General features: G+C 51.4%; 6 protein-coding genes across 6 annotated transcripts; 3 read left to right on the top strand and 3 right to left on the bottom strand.

The window, feature by feature from the left end:
• Positions 1–127: 127 nt before the first annotated feature.
• Positions 128–3,676, bottom strand: ACET3X_002182 (uncharacterized protein; the record flags this gene model as incomplete). Its single annotated transcript, XM_069449552.1, has 3 exons — positions 128–1,765; positions 1,812–2,134; positions 2,182–3,676. 3 exons carry the CDS (start codon positions 3,674–3,676, stop codon positions 128–130), a joined length of 3,456 nt encoding a protein of 1,151 aa, XP_069308729.1.
• Positions 3,677–5,312: 1,636 nt separating this feature from the next.
• On the top strand, positions 5,313–5,905 carry ACET3X_002181 (uncharacterized protein; the record flags this gene model as incomplete). Its single annotated transcript, XM_069449541.1, has 2 exons — positions 5,313–5,740; positions 5,791–5,905. The coding sequence occupies 2 exons, from the start codon at positions 5,313–5,315 to the stop codon at positions 5,903–5,905; spliced, it is 543 nt and encodes a 180-aa protein (XP_069308728.1).
• A 131-nt stretch (positions 5,906–6,036) lies between these two features.
• ACET3X_002180 (uncharacterized protein) lies at positions 6,037–7,218 on the bottom strand (the record flags this gene model as incomplete). Its single annotated transcript, XM_069449531.1, has 1 exon — positions 6,037–7,218. One exon carries the CDS (start codon positions 7,216–7,218, stop codon positions 6,037–6,039), a length of 1,182 nt encoding a protein of 393 aa, XP_069308727.1.
• A 917-nt stretch (positions 7,219–8,135) lies between these two features.
• ACET3X_002179 (uncharacterized protein) lies at positions 8,136–9,674 on the bottom strand (the record flags this gene model as incomplete). Its single annotated transcript, XM_069449520.1, has 1 exon — positions 8,136–9,674. One exon carries the CDS (start codon positions 9,672–9,674, stop codon positions 8,136–8,138), a length of 1,539 nt encoding a protein of 512 aa, XP_069308726.1.
• Positions 9,675–10,560: 886 nt separating this feature from the next.
• On the top strand, positions 10,561–12,274 carry ACET3X_002178 (uncharacterized protein; the record flags this gene model as incomplete). The annotated part of the gene is made up of 2 exons (XM_069449509.1): positions 10,561–12,160; positions 12,222–12,274. The coding sequence occupies 2 exons, from the start codon at positions 10,561–10,563 to the stop codon at positions 12,272–12,274; spliced, it is 1,653 nt and encodes a 550-aa protein (XP_069308725.1).
• Positions 12,275–14,161: 1,887 nt separating this feature from the next.
• On the top strand, positions 14,162–17,678 carry ACET3X_002177 (uncharacterized protein; the record flags this gene model as incomplete). The annotated part of the gene is made up of 4 exons (XM_069449498.1): positions 14,162–14,584; positions 14,635–15,142; positions 15,949–16,379; positions 16,434–17,678. The coding sequence occupies 4 exons, from the start codon at positions 14,162–14,164 to the stop codon at positions 17,676–17,678; spliced, it is 2,607 nt and encodes an 868-aa protein (XP_069308724.1).
• Positions 17,679–17,993: the final 315 nt, after the last annotated feature.

Raw genomic sequence — 17,993 nt, 5'->3', positions numbered from 1 at the left:
CAGAAGAACAAGAAGCAGAAGAGACAGAGAAGCAACGAAAACAGATACAAAGGAGAAATAAAGAAACCATACCCATGGACCCTTCGACGTCCACCACATCTCCTGGCGCTCTACCCAACCTCATTCGTCACATCCAGAACATACCTTGGTCAAGGTTCGGATGCCATGGATTCAGTCTCTCTGGCTCGGTGGAGCCATCTTGGTACTTACCCCACAGTCCGGAACGTAAGAACTCATTCACCATTTCCTTCTTCTGCTCCAAGATCTCGCTGTCCGTGAGCTTTCGTTCGTTTCCATCGGCACCTTTGGGCTTCTTGTACGAGAAAACAGGCTCTGCGAGTTCATCGTCTGCCCAGAGACGTATGTAAGATCTACCCCGGTCGCATAGTCTATCAGCCACATATGCAGGCGTCGCGTACGAGACCCCCGTTGTGGATCGCCCAAAGGTGTAGCAGAGCATCATTGTCAGCTTTTGGAGGTCCTCTTCGCTGATGTTGGTATTGTTTTGGAGCACATAGTAATGTGCTGAACGTGCGGTACCCTTGATGGCGCAGTGGGATTGCAAGAAGAAGTTGGTGGGCTTGGGCGCTGTAACAACACTGTCCACGACGAGTCCAGCTTTGACGTTGCCGTTGAGATACCACCTTTCTTGAGGTTTTCCCTTTGATCCACCGCGGATCTTCTCCTTGGCTTCGTACGTGGCGTTCTTGTCGGCAGCATAGAAGCGTGTGTGGTGACGCTTGCCGACAACAAGGAAGCATACGCTGAGCTTGTTGGAGTCGCCTCCGGCTTCTTTGTACGCTTCTGCGATTTGTGGTATCTCGGTTCCTTCGACGGCAGCGAACTGTGACTCTGAGACGCCGTCACGATAGAACAGGATCCTTGTTGGAAGCTTGCCATCGTTGTATGACTTCCAGGTATTGAGCTGTTCTTTGATCATACTACGGAGATTGGCTTCGTCGATTTGCTCTTGGCCGCCGGCTTGGAGCCTCATGGAGCCGCGGTAGCTCATAAAGTTGGCGTCGACAGTACTTACCACGCAAGCGATGCTGGGAGTGCCGATCTTTGCGCCATGCCCAGGGTGAGTGACATCGGATCCAAATATTATCGTGGTCTGTCTGAGTTCCTTTCCGCCTAGTACCTTGTTTAGATCGTCGTCGTTAAGCCAGTGATTGTCGCCACCCAGCTTCAAGTTGACCTTGAGAGCCATGTTAGAGAAATGCTGCTGACGAAATGTGTTGATTCCACGCAGAGGTCTGTCCGTGATCTTGCTCCCAACAGCGCAGATCGTGTGGTATCCCGAGAAGTCAGCAGTCCGCTTGATCTTGGCGTAGATGTCGAAGTCCTTCTTCTGTAATAGGATGACCGTGCAATCGTTGCTCTTGCACCAGTTGCGAAACCATGCCTTTAGGTAGTCTTCTACATTGCGTTCTGTGCAATAATCTTCCTCTTCCGCCCGCCCAGCTACAGCACGGACATGATGCGCATTCAGCTGTGAGATGAAGTCCTTCATGATTTCTAGTTCCGTCGAGCTTTGGTCACGCCTGAACCATTCGTCCATAGGCATCACATGAACTGCGTTAAGCGTACCTGGCTTCGTGAAGGCAGCGTTATTCAAATTCCAAGAGGCTCGTGCTTCGTCGATGACTGGTTCATGCCTGGTGGTACCTTCTGCTTTCTGGTGTTCATACACAAGACGAGGTAGAGGCAACTTTTTGGCTGCCAATCTGATCAGCTTCGAGTCGAGTTGAAACCCCAGATTTGTCTATTCCTCGTTAGCATATAAAGCATCTTCTAGCCTGCGAACTCACAAGTTGTTCCTTGCTTCCAGCACCAACTTGAGCTTTCAGACCGAGTATTCGCAAGCCTTCTTGGTCGATCAGAGACGCATTCTCCGCTGGAAGGTGTACAGCATGCTTCAACATCTCAGTGGTATGTTCAGAGCTCATCTGCCCTGTCATCGGCTGGTAAGGCACTATCTGGAGGAGACAAGCAGGGATCCACTGCGCGCCGTCCAAGGATTGCTGACGCATGCTTTTTGTCAAGTCTTTATTTCCAAGCGACTTGACACGCTTGCCAACGTTGACACATAGGAGGTCTTGCGAATTTTTCCCCGGCATCTGTGCTTTCATTTCTGTCATGGTCAGCTTCTTTCGCTACAGGCCGGAATGGGAGTCTTACCTTGAAAGTATTTGAGAACTGAGGTTCCGTTGTCTCCTGGGCTAATGTGACCACTCGTGCTTTTGCTCTTTCCAAGAACTGTAAAAAACTTCTGCTCAGACGCATTGATGCCAAATTGTTGAAAAACCTTTGTACGTGGTAGTTCGTCGTTGATGGAGAAACCGGCATCCTTATTCTCTTGAAAGTCTTGACGACGGTATGTCAGTTTTACGCGCTTGCCTCTCAACATCTTCTCGACGCTTCGCCGCGACAGCAGTTTCAGCAAATCCGAAACCCGTACTGGGGGCAAGAATGCTGTTGTTGCCACATTGACGTTGAGCAATGAGCCTAGAGCTCCGGGTCTGATCGACATGTAGTAGCCGCGAACTGCACGTAGTCCTAGGTCCTCGTTTTTGTAATTAAACATCTGTTTGAAGCCCCGGTCAAGGTAAAACTTGTTCGCGCCGAGTTGTGTAATCGACTCGCTCGATTCCTTGTTGTAGCGGCGGACACACTGTGCGACATGGGCGTTCAGAGCTCGAATGTAGTCGTTACTGTTGGAGATGTGTTCCTCGCGGAGTACCTTTTCGATGTTGCTCAGAAGCTCACCTTGCTTCACTGTCGCGTAAACACCTTGATAGGTCCGACCATCAAGAAGTTGACAGTCGAAGCCTGGCGTGTCCCACTCAGTGTCCTCTTGGTTTGGCCCCTGCATAGCAGATTCGCACCAAAGGCTCCTGTAGTCGGTTGCCCAGGCCTTTTGGTTCTTTTTGAGACCCAAAGCATCTGCCTCCTGCATCGCACTGAACACAAGCTTCAGCTCTAATCGCTTGTGGAGCTCAACACGCGCTTCAGGCTTCAGCGCATCAAGGCTTGGTCTCCAGAACGTCAAGGCATACGTATAGAGCTGAGCGGGTACTTTGCGTACTTGCACATAATTGGTGATGACATTAAGCTCGCCTCGGGATGTTGGTGGACCTACGAGCTCGGTTTTGACATTGGGCAATCCGTCTTTTGGTATCCCGTCTAGAATTCCTTGGGCTTGTAAAGTTTCTTCCTTGTACTCGACTTTGCCGACATTTTCGGTCTTGATGGGCGTTCTCTTCTTGGCGGGTGTGGCGGGTGCATCACTAGGGGTAGTGCTAGATGTTGTGTCTTCTCCGGTGGGTGGCTCGACCGTCTGGACTTCGCTTTGGGTTGGGTTTTCTGCTCCTGTCTGGATCGTCGATGCGGTTTGAGCTTTCGACACAGGGGTATAGATTCCCTCTTCAACAAGTCTCTTGAGTTCCGTCTGGTAATAGTCTTCGGCGAGCATCCTGTCTAGCTTTACGAACTTACCATCGCCCTTTGACCAAAGTTGCTTCATTTGTTTGACATCACATTCGTTGATATGGCCGTGCTCCAACTCACCGCATCTCATGCATGCATTGCCGTTGAACTTGGAAACCTCCATCTCGCTGAGTATCTGGGTCTTGGCTTCATCGTTGAATAGTCTGCCTGCGGCTTTGGGTGGCATACTAAGCAGAGTGGAACGTGGATTGAACTTGATGGGATGTAAGCGGTATCGATACCTAGAGAGGTGGATATCTGAGTGTGCGGTAAGAACTTCTCTCTGCGCAGAGCAGTCGTATTATATGTCGGCCTTGGAGTACCCAAACTCCCAAGCAAGCGCTGCGTGATGAGACAATCTACTTGCCGTGTGAGATGTTTCCAGCTGACTTGTCTCAGAGCAAGCGATTAGAGACTGTTGACAGTAAAATCTTGTAGCCTGCCCGGTCCACATGGCCTATCTGGACAAGCGATTTCTGCAGTTCGTGGATCATGCTCTGATATTGAGTTTGCATCGTTAGCAAGCGACTGCCGTGAGAAACAAAGCTAGCAGAAAACGACTGTAAATCGCAAATCCCACAGGTAGCGCTTGGAAGATCGCCGTAATGTATGGGTGGTGAAGACCCAACCGCCGCGAAGTATAAGATACACATGGGGTATGCGCTTCGTGCGGAGGGTATGATCGAATGGAATGTGATGCATGATAGTCCATTGAGCTTCATGCCATGTCTGAGTCCGGCTCAGAGCCAGAAGAGAGTATGCATAGCTCCGCTGTTCCAGATATGGTCTTGTCGCAGGAGAATACTCACCATGGTTTAACCAAGTCGTGAGATTTAGTTCCCGTAAGCCTTACCTTGTGCTGAAGCGAGAGCAAAGTATTGTTCACTCGGACCAGAGCCCGATCATGATTGAGACATTACTTTTCCAGTGAAGCTGCTCGTGGAAAGATAACAGCATCATCGTCAAAGCCAATATCTTCTTCATCACCATTACTTTCGTGGTTTCTCTGGGTGCGTTCGCTCGATTTGTTCGTGATCTGCCCGCAAACAGGCGAGGCTGCCACCCGACTTTGGTGCTCACAGCCGTTCAAGCTGAGCGCCCCGAATTGTAGAGGATACGTAGCGAGAAGCACATACGTGCAGCAGACGAAAAGCTAAGGCGCACCAGGCTTCGTCCGGTGTCTGTCGTAAAAAGAAAGTAAGGCGCACTTTCCACAACTAGAGAGGCATAAAACACCATCAATATCAGGCGTCCACAGGACCAAACCGCACGGTGATGCTACGTCTTTTGTCAGCTTACTCGTATATCACATCGTCTCACCTCGAACACGTCCACGAGAGAAGGGCGCATATTGACTGTGACGGTGGTGCTGCATCATGTTGTGTTACAGCAATGTACGTACGGCTCGCTATTGCCCCGCGGCCGATGGTGCGAAATTCCGACCGGGCGCTCGCGCCACCATGTGATTGGCTGCTCGCACGACTCCACCACTCACAATCCACTTGCTTTGTAATTGACTCTAAACTCACCGCTCAACGGTGTAACGACTGCGTTGGACGTTCGTCCGCTTTGGGTTACACAGTGGAGTGATGATGCCAAGTGGCACGTGGTGGGCTCAATAGGGGTAGACGTCGAGGCATTCGAGGTATCCTAGAGAAGGTGCGAGATACAGAAGAGTGGAACATAAATAGACTCCTGCCCCGCCATACAAACGTCTTTTGAATCTTAATTAACAACAACTGCTACTACGACAATAACAGGAGAAACCTTCTCCATCACACACACGCCCAACACATCCACCCCCTGCCCACATACCACCCACCATGTCCCTCACCTTCCACAAAATGGCCGTCGCGCCCGCCATCTCCGCCCTCAAAAACGCCCACCACTTCATCTCCAAAGGCTACGAGCACGCCAAAGCCTCCGACCCCAACACCTTCCTAACCGCGTCTCTGCACCCAGACATGAAAGACTTCCGCTACCAAGTATACCGCTTCACCGACGCCGCCAAGTTCATCCCCTCGCGCGTGAACCCCAGCATCCCAGACGAATCCTTCCCGGACGAGGAACAGACGTTTCCCGAGCTGCTCGCGCGCATCGAAAAGTGTACCAAGTACCTGGAGAGCTTTTCTGAAAAGGACTTTGAGGGGAAGCAGGATGAGGAGGTGATTATTAAGTTTCCGGGAGGCAAGAAGCAGGTTAGGATGCCGGCGGCGGAGTATGTGAGTCGGTTTGCGCATCCGAATATGTGGTAAGTGGTGTGTCGTTGAGTGGGAGAGAGATTTGTGCTGATGAGTATAGGTTCCATATCGTGACTGCGTATGATATATTGAGGATGAAGGGCGTTGATGTGGGAAAGATGGACTTCTTGAACGGTGCGGGAGGTATCAACATTGAAGATGTTCCCCAGCAGTAGACGGGAGTGGTCTGAGTATGCAGTCATATTCTGTATGGAGAGGGATTCTTGATCGAGAAGCGAAACATGGACAATAATAATGAATGAATGTTCCCCACGATTCTTTGCTCCACGAGCTCTTCACTAAAAATCTAGTAGACAAATATAGCAGCAACAAGAGCATCCATCGCCGAACTCTGCGTGCTCGCATTTGCCGGGCTAACCCATGGCCCAGCCCAATTCACGCTGAACAGAGGTAAACCATCCGTCGTCATTTTCCTGTCCCACTCCCAAATCGACTCCGCATTCGCACGGATAGCGTGCGCAAACACATCGTCCGGTGCTACGCTATGCAGCTTGACCAGATTGCGCATGAAGATGCCTTTGAACTGAGCGCCATCGTCCCCGCAATCAGGTTCACATTCGTCGTGAATCACACCGTCCTCATCCGCGAGCGCGACGAGCGCCGCCCGCGAGATATGAGCCGCGAGTCTGAGAGGCGTGTCGTGCGGTGTCTTTGCCGCTCGGTGGAGTTCGGCGAGACCGCCTAGGATAACGCCTTGATTGTATGACCACGCTGTCATACCATTATTCTCGCAGTCCGCCGTTAAGCCATCATTGGTAATACCATTTTCCGTCATCATCCCGCTTTTGAGAAACCATAGTAGACTCTTCTCCGCCCAGGCTAGATACACGGCTCTTTTCCTACGGCCCTGGACGCGGTTCGCTAGATGCGCGGCTGTGCTGAAAAAGAGCTCGTTGGCGATGGCGTTTACGTAGTCTTGCCTCCAGCTCCAGTATATGCCGCCGTTGAAGCAACAAGTGCCCCAGGTGCGTGACACGGCGATGAATATGTCTTCTGCGAGAACAAGGTAGGCGGCTTCGGAGGTGACGTCGTATGCGTTGATCCAGGCTAGAGCCCACCAGAGGTCGTCGTCGTAGTAGCCATCGAGCCAGTCGCAGTAGTCAGGAGTGTGGGCAGGGTGGTAGAAAGAGTTGGAGTCATGAGTATCCTCAATACCTGGCTGCGGATTCTTGGCCGGCGCCTTCAGCAGCGCAGTCGCGAATACGTTTCTCGCCAGATCCTGCAGTAGCATGTCTCCCGGAGCTGCTTTTGCGAAGTCGCCGATCATGGTCAAAACATTCGCGCCGTTCCACCATCCAGTCGATTCCCACAGGCCGGTGCTGGTGTTGTACCACTTTTGTAGTGTTTCGAGCGCCAGTTTGGTACGGAGGACAGGATTGTGGGTTTCACTGTAATCGCTTTGCGAAGACACGTTAGGGATGAATGCGAGGACGGAAAGGAGATATTGGACGAAAGGTGTAGGCAACATGACGAATCAAGACGTGAGAAGCGTTGCGCATCGATGGAGGGTAATACAATCAGTATCGGATGGTAATGCGGTTGATGAGAAAAGACCCGAAGACGAGAATGCGAGAGTCGAATCCGTGAAGCACGCAATGCCATCCTTACAGTATGTCTACTCTTACATGCCCTGTATGCCGTACCTGCTCAGTGTACGTTCGTCGTACAAGAACAGTCCATGGCTTTGGAAGCGACAGTCTTCCCCGTAACAGCAGAAGGCTCCGAAAGAAACCAGCGGGTATTCTTACCTCTGATCAGCCAACGGTGGTTGATCGCCAGATAGCTCATGCGAAAGCTTCCATGGTCCTGCACCGGAAGATGCTGGTAACCGCCTTGACGTAGGCGAGCGGACTGACTGCATCGAGGCGAGCGTAGATATAACCAGCCCAAGTAAGATTACAATAAAAAGGTGTGCGCGCATCATGAGGTCGTGCATATGAGCGCCTTCTAAAGATCTTGGTACCAGGGCGCGTCGCGGAAGATCAAAGATCCTTTGCTTGCGATGTGAATCCACAATTCGGGCTTTGAGTGGGACGGCGCGACAGAGAGCTTGTTCGAGAGAGCGGGCTGCGCAAGTGTTCAAAAGCCACATGCTTGTGTTGTGTTGTACCCATGTTGAAGTTGTTCGCGTCGAGTACCCCGCTACCATCCCCGAGGTAATCAGCTAGACCCGACTAGCTCGCTCTTGCATTAGCCAGTGTTGTCCAAGAATAGCCAGGACATCCCAGTAGTATCTTTGCTTGTTCAAAATGGGGACCCGACCTAGGAACGGGCGTTGCAGTTTGCTGCGAGAGCGCAAAGGAAGCAATCGCAGTCGCAGTCGCATATGCGTCCTTGCCCTCATTCTTGTGCGATTCCAGAATGATGTCTAGTCACTGAAAAAGATCAAGCGATCAAGATATCATTCCCAAGATCCTTGACCTCTTCCACCCAACAATTCCCTGCCCCCGCACCTGCTTCATCTTTGAATCGCCAAATAGCTTCCAACACCCGCTTGGACGTATGCAAATAGCCCCAAAACATCTGGCTGTACAACTCATCCAACGTATTCATAATCCACTCGCGCTGATTAGGATCCTCGCTCTCAGCACCAGCAAGGAACAACGGCCAACAAATCGATTTGAAGAGCGCATCCCCCGGCTTCAGATGTGAGATGTGCTGGACAACGTCATCGGCGAGAGCAGTGAGGCTAACAAGTGCTTCGCCACTCGCTGGATCCAGAAGAGGATTCGTGGAGGGGAGGACGCGCGCGAGATAGATGCAGACTGCCGACCGATGGGCAGAGGCTATACGGATGCGCTTCTGGATGTCGTCGACGGGTGAGGCGCGCTCAAAGTCAAAGGACCATGCGATGGGGTCGAAAGCGAGAGCGCGTTGAAGTAGTACGCCGACCTGCTCTTGGAGGTATATGGGCGTGCTTGTTTCGGAAGGCGAGCCGTGGGTATCCGGCAATGCGAAGGATTCGAGCATTACGCGTAATAGCGGTCCGGGACAGGAGAGGTAGTTATTTGTTTCCGCGTATCGAAGGATAGGGTCCAGCTCGATAGTATCTGGGATCAATGCGGGCAGCGTCGTAAAGCTGAACGTTGAACCGAGGATGTAGAACACAAGGAAATCGGAGAGAATGGTTTGCCGAAGTCTGCTCATCGGTCGCTGGAGGTATGGCGGCTCTCCAAGGAGTTTGATGAGCTTTAGCGCACCGTCCATGTGTACCTTCCACTTGTCTCTGCCCGACTCCACCAGCGCATAGTTGACAAAGAGCAGAATGGTGATCAAGATGAGGTCAATATTTGATGTGTTCACAGAAGTCACGCTCTTTGCGAGCAGGGAGAGCGCTTGCTGCTTCGCCACGAGTGCGTCTCTATAGGACGACTTCAACGGGCCTCCAAACCGGCTTACGGCTTGGTAGTATGCCGTTACTGTTGGGCTTTGCTCGCCCTGATAGGACGACTGACCCATTGGATTGCGCGTTATGTTGAAGACGTGGAACGCCGAGTTTGCGACGATGATCTGCAAGAGCAACGGATAAGCAGCAGTTGCGGGAATGAGATCGCGAATAGGGTTCTGTCCAGGTTCATCGTATACAACCATGACTTCACACAACTGTGTCGCGAAGTGGTACAGATAGTATCGTGAGTTGCGATCCAGATCATTGACTAGAGGGTCCGTCATCTGTGGTTGTACAGCAGTCATTGCCATGGTCTGATCCTGCTCCTGTTCGGACATCCGGGAAAAGTCCAGTACCGAACTAGTCGGCACAAGTTCATAGTCATTGTCCGATGACTGCTGTTGTTGTGTGGAACCTTCGTGTTGCCATATCAAAGTCGGCGGCGCATCTTGAGTCTTGGCTGCCCCTTCAGTCGCAGCAGCAACACCGTCACTACCGCTCTGGTCCATCTTCTCCTCATAACCCTTCCCCATCATCTTCCCCCGACTTGCAACCCCACGGTTCCATACAAACAGCTTGCCATAGCCGAGACATTCTGTCCCGGCTGACAAACATTTCTGGCAGCTTGGCAGCGACCGGTCACACCTCCATCGTCGCTTCCGGCAATTGTGGCAGGCTTTGGTCGGCAGGTTAAAGGGCGTCACGCTCATTGGATGGAGGCCATGCGAGATGTGTAAACGATTGACTGTATCGAGGTTGCCTGAAGTCTGGCGGGGTGGAGATCTTACACAGTGGTTGTGGTGGGTGGAGCGTTGAGATCGTTGCATTACTAACGTGTTCAAGACTGATGTGGACGCAGGATTTCGTCACAGGCGTTGCAGCGCAGCTACAGAGGGCGACGCGGACCGGGTGCGCAGCCCGAGGATGAAGCAGGCAAATCGCATGTCTTCCGGCGATGACAAAGACGGGATGGACGAGAGAGCTGCGCACTTGGTTCGCTTGACCTGCCGTGCAGCTCAGACCTTGGTGTTTGCCACTAGTCCCGATAGAGAAGCCAAGACTCAGTATTTGCATCAACGGTCCACATCGTGACGGCTTTATGGTCAGACGTCACAGTCACCGCTACGAGTCGCCTTTACAAGTCTGTCTCTGAGGCTCAGCACCCGAGTAAATGTCTTCCATTACACATAGCAACAATGACCGCGGACATTGCGGAGTCCGGGAGGACCTTATAGAAAGAAGAAAGGAAGAGAAGATATCAGGCCGTCTTAGTAGTTCCATTAATCATCTCGAATTATTTCAAATCGTTTTTCTAGCATACTTCAACGCAAATACTTTTGATCAAAGCAGTTCTCATTTGCCACACACTCCGTTGATGGCTTTCCAATAACGACTACAATACACGACACCAACCAGGCCATCATGGATAACACCACGATGAACGACACCACCCAAAGCAACACCATGCTGGAGTCTCCAAACCAAACCCCAAGCGACACGACGCCCAACGCATCCTCACCACCAGGCAAGATCGAAGAAGCAAACACCCCTCGCGGTTCCTACACCCCCTCCGACATCGAACGCCTCGGCCGTGAACGCCCTTCAGCATTCCGTTCCTTCCCCCACGAAATAGGTTTCTGCTTCGCCCTACTCGGCTCCATGTTCGTAGCCGAATACATGATCTCAGGCTTCAACATCCTCCTCCCAGACCTCACCGAGGCCCTTCACATCCCGTCCAACGCACAAACATGGCCAGCTTCCGTCTTCTCATTAGTAACAGGCGCATTTCTGCTACCGTTCGGTCGACTGGCCGATATATTCGGAGGCTACATTGTGTTCTGCAGCGGGCTGGCTTGGTTCCTGGTGTGGAGCATCATCGCAGGGTTCAGCCAGAACTATGTCATGCTCATTGTGTGTCGGGCGTTGCAAGGATTTGGGCCTGCGGCGTTCTTGCCAAGTGGGATTATGCTGCTCGGTTCCATTTACCGGCCTGGACCGAGGAAGAATCTCGTCTTTAGCTTATATGGCGCTTTTGCTCCCGTGGGGTTCTTCACTGGCATCTTCTTTGCCGGTGTTGCGGCGCAGTTCGCGACGTGGGGGTGGTTCTTTTGGATCGGATCGATCATTCTTGCTATCGTGGCTGTTGCGTCGTATCTTTGTATACCGCATCCGAAAGAGGAGAAGGAGAAGGCGAAACAAGAGGGCAAGGGGGTGAAGATGGATTGGTGGGGGACGGCGACTGTGGTGCCGGGATTGGTGCTGGTCGTATTTGCGCTTACGGATGGAAGTCATGCCCCCCAAGGCTGGGCGACACCGTATATTCCCGTCACCTTCGTTATCGGCTGGATCTTCCTGGGCGTATTCGTTTACATCGAAGGCTGGGTCGCTGAACAACCTCTCCTACCTCCCGACTTGTTCCGCGTCAAGGGCATGAAGCCGCTCGCACTCGCACTATTCTTCCAATACGGCACCTTCGGTATCTTCATCTTCTACGCCAGCTTCTACATCGAACAAGTCGTGGGCGCTAGCGCGTTGCTCACTGCCGCTTGGTTCACGCCCATGTGCGTTGGTGGACTCATCCTGGCTACCGTTGGTGGATTGGTCCTGCATCTCTTACCAGGCCGCATCCTTCTTCTCATCAGCGGCGTAGCATACATCCTCTCAACGCTACTTTTCGCTGTCGTCCCCGTACACTTCAACTACTGGGCGTACATCTTTCCAGCCATGATCTGCGCTACACTTGGTATCGACATTACCTACAACGTCAGCAACATTTTCATCACGACGTCACTACCGAAAGCGCGTCAAGGACTCGCAGGATCATTTATGAACTCGTTGTTGTTCTTGGGTATCGCTGTATTCCTCTCCTTTGCTGATCTAGCGGTAAGCGAAACAGAAGAGAGAGGCCAAAGAGGAAGCTACAAGGTTGCTTTCTGGCTTGCTACCGCGCTCGCTATAGCGGGTGTGATTATCATGTTCTTGGGAGTCAAGATAGGGAAGGCGAAGAGCGATTTGACGATTGGTAAGTGTTCTTGTAGCAACTGCATTTGAGCCATGTACTGACTTTGTGCGCCCAATTTTAGAGGAAAGAGAGGAATTGGAGAAGGAGTTAGTGAGGAGGAACACGAATGAATAATACGAGCTCGTCATCTCGTGTCGTATCTACGCGTATAGTGCGGTTAGATTCGCTTCTTGTAGATTCTTGTGAATGCTAAATCGTCTTAATCAGCTATCGAGTCTTCCTTGTCTGGGCGTTTGAGACTGAGCCATAGCTGCATAGGGAGCCATAACAAGGCGAACAGCTTGACCAGGCGCTGCAAAATCTTACTAGTATTTCAAGTTGTTGGCTCGAAGAGCCGATGCGCCGCACGCTCACAATGACGGAAGAGTCACCCGCCGCGGCTTCAGATCCCAGGCTTGCTGGATGGGAAGTTGACACAGATGAGGCATTGTCATTCAAACCCGAAAGAGCATTGTTGGTTGTGAAGTATCACTACTATGGCATCAGAAGTAACCCACATGATGACGCAAACCCGATTTGTGGTTGCAATGCTAACCTCCCAAAGCTACCTGCCCTGCTGTCCGTTTCATGGACTTTTGGTATAACAAGAGACTTTCACCAATAGGTTCTTTGTTACGTCGATATATGGAGGATCTTATCTGGGTATAACGACGGCCGTTTGCGTCGCGTCTTTGTCTACCTACCGAACAATGGGCATCTTCAGCACCAAAATGCTGGCCTCGCTGCCAGTTTAGTTGAGAAGGTCAGCTTAACACATCAACATTCACACTAACGACGTAAGCAGACTGTAGACTGCAGTGACTAGATACTAACATGCCTCGTTTTCGCCCCCCTTGGAGAGATGCGATCACTTACTTTAGATGGGACGCGAAAGATTGGATAAGACAAAACAGGGCGGGATGGAGTTTAAGTAAGATACCTGAAGCCAATCTAATTTCATTAGCTGATGTGAGTAGACGACATGAACAATACCGTCGATACACTCTGGTTGTTACATCCAGCGATACAGAATCATTACACTGCCAGCCGAGCTGCTAATGCGGCTGTGCGGCCTGGGCTACCAGCACCAAATCATATACCAGCACAACCGTATACTCAGGCAGACCTAGCTCATGTGCAAAACCATGGCCAGCTACCCCATCCTGCCGTTTCAGCTCCTGTTATAGCAGCTCCGGCTCCTGTTTTACCTGTTCCAGCTCCTGTTGTTCCAGCTCCAGTTCCTATAGTACCCGCTATTCCTGCCGGTCCAGCCACAGCAGTACCTTTGGGAGGAGCAGTTCATGTACCAGCTGCACAAGGAGTAGATGCCGGAACACAAGCAGTCCAAGTCAATACGACAGATCTCTTATACCAACCCAATGTCCACACTGTGCAACATGACTTGCCGTCGATATTGCAGGTAGAATACACCCACGACGGAACCAAAACAAATGAGCATGATGTACGCGAATTCGAGAGACATGGACTGGGCAACCCTGAAAAAGATGAATCAGCCCTGGAATGGAGTTGCGCGCATGTGCTTGGCCAAGGCAGTATGGGGACTGTCACTCTATGGGTTGGCGTTGATGGATCGAAAACGATTGTAGAGGTAAGGCACTGACCGAGGATTCATTACCGAGCTAACAAGATCGCTAGAGATTGGCTGTGAGAGATGTAGTTGTTGCACCACAAATGTGGATAGGTCCAATTTTCTGGCGCGACAAGTTGCCAATGGAATTAGCGATCCAGACACGGCTCGAAAGACGAAAGGCCCATGAGCACCACGTGCATAGGTACTACGGCCATCGCATTGACATGCGGAAACGTCGCTTTCGTGTGTTCAACGAGCTTTGCGAGATGGGTGATCTCGTTCACGCGCTAGACTGGTATTCGCGTGGGTGGAGAAGAAGGCGTAATATGTTTAGATGGCAAAACACCCATGAGACGATCAGAAGCACGTTGGATTACTACCACAAGGCGTTGGAAGCTGATAACGCGAATCACGAGCGACACGAGAAACATATGAACGAAATGCTTGAACGGGCTTGGAAAGCATTCGAGAGGAAGAAGTCCCAGAAGCTGGGTGGACATAATTCCGGTTGGAATGCCATCAATGGGGACACAGAACTGCCAAGCGACACCCTTTTTGACGAATATGAGCACATGTCAGAGATTGAAGACTGGCATAACGATCCGGTTCCAGATGAGCTGCCTGACGTTATCCCGGAATGGTTTCTTTGGCGAGTATTTGACCAGCTTGTGGATGCCTTCACTATCCTGGGTTCAGGACGCATCGACGAAGATGACGATGATGTTGATTGGAATGAGATTGTGCATCGCGATGGGCATCTTATGAATGTCTTCGTGAAGCCAGCTGAAGGCGCTGTAGGCAAAGAGGTGGAGCCGGAAGATAAGTATTATCATCGTCAGTTTGGCGCCCACGAGGTAATGATCTTGTCGCATTCCGCTTGTCATCAAGGCTAACAGAACCATAGGCTCCTTCCATAGTACTTGCAGATTTTGACCACGCCTTTTTTGACTTACAATCAGGAGACGATATCTACGCCGATAATCCCACGCATTATATAATGCGAACCCACCCCAACGATGCTGATGCTGGGGGAAGATATGCTCCAGAAATGTTTTGGAGTTATGAAGGCCACCGCCTGGCTGGACAACCTTACGAAAAGATGACTGGGAGAACAGATGTTTGGCAAGTCGGACAGATGATGTGGAATCTAGTTATGAACTTACCAGGAAAGCTAGGGTATGTCCAGGAGCCATTCACCTACACGATAGGTCCTGATGGCGAGGGTATTGAGAGGATGCTACACGACGGCTCGAGATATGGCATCGACAGATACAAAGACGACTTGTTCTCCGAGAAGACACCTTACGAGGCTTCTGGCATGTATAGCGAAGCGCTCAGGAGCACAGTCCTAATGTGCATGGACTACCGGCAACACCAGAGGTGGAGCTTTGCGCAACTCAAAAGTGTAACCAGTAAGTGGGCTGGAAGGGAACCTCCACCAGACTCGAAAGCACATGGTGATTTAATCATCAGGGTGTCGGACACAATTGAAGAGTTTGGGCTTGGAAAGACGTATGAGAGAAGCAGCAAGAAACGTAGAACATGAGGGGTATGGTGGGACGCCCCGCTTCGCCTCACCAACAATTCGCGCAGCCCATTGCAACCTCGCGAGCTGTCGCGCATACGGTCCAGCATGATAACCAAACACCACATTATAATTTCTCCCGAACCCACTGTCAAAACAAGATTTCGAGAGCCTGGCAGCTGCAGCTTGCTTTTTGCTTACTGCATCCCCCACCAGCGTCGTGAAGCACACAACCCTCTAGCTAAACACGGATCACAGCCCGCAACGCCAAGATGCAGAATTTTGCTTGACGTGCAGGGAGTACGAGCCTCCAGCAAATCAGCGGAAATTAATAAGCGCATCTCGCTTGAGCTCTTTCTTGGCTTCCTCTCGCGTTAGGTTTGGGAGTTGCACGCTGATGGCCGGGAAGGCCTTCACCCTTGTCTAATCTAATCTGATTGCATCTTATCTGATGATCACCTACCACATCGATACAGGTGCCATGTCCGACATCATGCCGACACCCCTTCATTGCATCACGCGATAGGTCAGAGGCTTTGATGACATGATGGCGCACCTCAATGGGGCCAGCGGTCGTTTCTCGATCGTTGCACAGTACATAGAGGCGCATCTCGCTGGTCTCTGTCAGCAAGTACGGCACTTTCCTCGCGGTCAAGATGGCATTGTCGAACTTGCTTTCGCCTCAAAAGTTAGAGGGATTGGACGCGCTATTCAAATGGAAACTCCTCGTGCTCGCAGCAATCCCACTCGCGATAGCCTACTACCTACGAAAGACCAAAGCCAAGGTTTCTGATGTCGCGCAGTACGCTCACTTCCCACAGCCAGAACCGGCGGATCCTGTTCGAGGGCACTGGGCATGGGTCGAGAAGATTGCGGGCGAAGGCGATCCTCGACGCCAATTCGATGAGATGTTGTACGAGCAGGCCGAGAAGCTCGATTTTCCTCCGGTTCTTTTTGTCGATTTCCGCCCCATCGAGAAGTTTCCAGTGCTGTTCATCCTCGACAACGATGTAGCTGAACAGGTCACTAAGCCGAACAAAGCTTTCAGGACTAGCATGCCCAAGCACCCTTCTATCCAGCAGTTAGCTCCTCTTGTTGGTGCAAGGTCTCTGGTCACCACTGATGTAAGTCGACATTCTTGTAATGCCGAGGACGCGGAAACTGACTAGTAAGTACAGGGAGACGAATGGACTGCTCTTTACAAGCGCATACGGCCTGGCTTCCAGCCTAGCCATCTTCTTGGTCTGGTCGATGTCATCCTAGACAAATCCGAAACTTTCATCGAGCTCATGGAACAAAAGGCCGCCTCCGGCGAATCCTTCACTCTCGGCCCATACACGACAAATCTAGTCTTTGACATTATTGGTATCGTAACATTCGACATGAATCTCAACGCGCAGATCGACGGGAAACAGTCCGAGGTTCTCCTAACCTACCGCGCCCTCTCTGAAGCGTTCAACAAACGTCCATTCGGAGGCGTAGGCTGGCGCGATTACTTCTCTGCCAACGAGCGCGAGATCCGGTCAAAAGACAGGAAGGTTGACAGGATTCTCAAAGCCGAGATCAAGAAACAGCACAATGCTTTAGTGTCTGGCACCACCGATGCGAAGACCAAGAATAAGAGTGTCGCGATGCTCAGCCTTCAAGGTGTGGATAAGTTGACGTCTCGTATCCTCCAACAAACTAGCGATACACTGCGCGGCTTCCTCTTCGCCGGTCACGATACTACTTCCATCCTTCTCCAATGGGCGTTCTATGAGCTGCATACACACCCATCCGCTGCGAAGACTCTGAAGGAAGAGCTCGATTCTGTCTTTGGTCCAACCGCCCATCCTTCCGCCGTTGTCAAGACGCTACGGAGTTCGGAAGCCGGAGCTCTCTTATACAAGTTGCCTTACACAGATGCCCTGATCAAGGAAACTCTACGTCTACATCCACCCGGTACAACTGCGCGCCTCGCTCCACCCGCATCGAACACTATGCTTACCCTCCCCGACGGCAACACACTCTGCGTCGACGGTTTATGCGTGAGTCCACGCGCATACATCATCCAGCGCCATCCCAAGATTTTCGGCGACACCCGCAATGACTTTATGCCTGAGCGATGGCTCGGCGACGAAGGCAAGAAGATTCCCGAGAGCAGTTTCAGGCCTTATGAACGCGGGCCTCGTCGGTGCACTGGCTCTGAACTTGCGAACCTGGAGGCTAAGATTATCATCGCTTGCGTGGCACGGTACTTTGACTTTGTCAAGCAAGGGCTTGGTGAGCTGGATTTGGATGAGAAGGGAGAGGTGCAGGTTGATGAGAAGGGGAAGGCGAAGACAAAGGGGACAATGTTTTCAACGCATTTAGTTACCGCGAAGCCGGTTGATGGTATGGAGGTCAAGGTGAGGGTCAAGAGGTCGGATGAGGTAATGGATTGAACATAGGGTTGATGCTAGAGTAATTGTATGGTTGTGCCAATGGTCTAGTCCTTCAGCTCATACTGCGATTATGCACAGCGAGGAATGGTGGGCAAGATAAGACATGTGAAAAACATGAAGCAGCTTTGCTAAAACGCAGAGTTGATGGAAATGCTTCCATCAGTGTCAGTGATGCACAAAATATCGCATCTTAGCGCTATGTTTATTCGAGAAATGCAACTCTTTGAGTAGTGAATGGATGAGGAATGATCAAAGTTGGATCGCTGTCGACTCTAGACAACATCTAAATACACTCGAGGACATCTAATTACACCT

This window comes from Alternaria dauci, chromosome 2, assembly GCF_042100115.1.
Source record: "Alternaria dauci strain A2016 chromosome 2, whole genome shotgun sequence".
In the NCBI taxonomy this organism is placed as follows: Eukaryota; Fungi; Ascomycota; class Dothideomycetes; order Pleosporales; family Pleosporaceae; genus Alternaria; species Alternaria dauci.
This window is presented reverse-complemented; position numbering and strand designations above follow the sequence as displayed.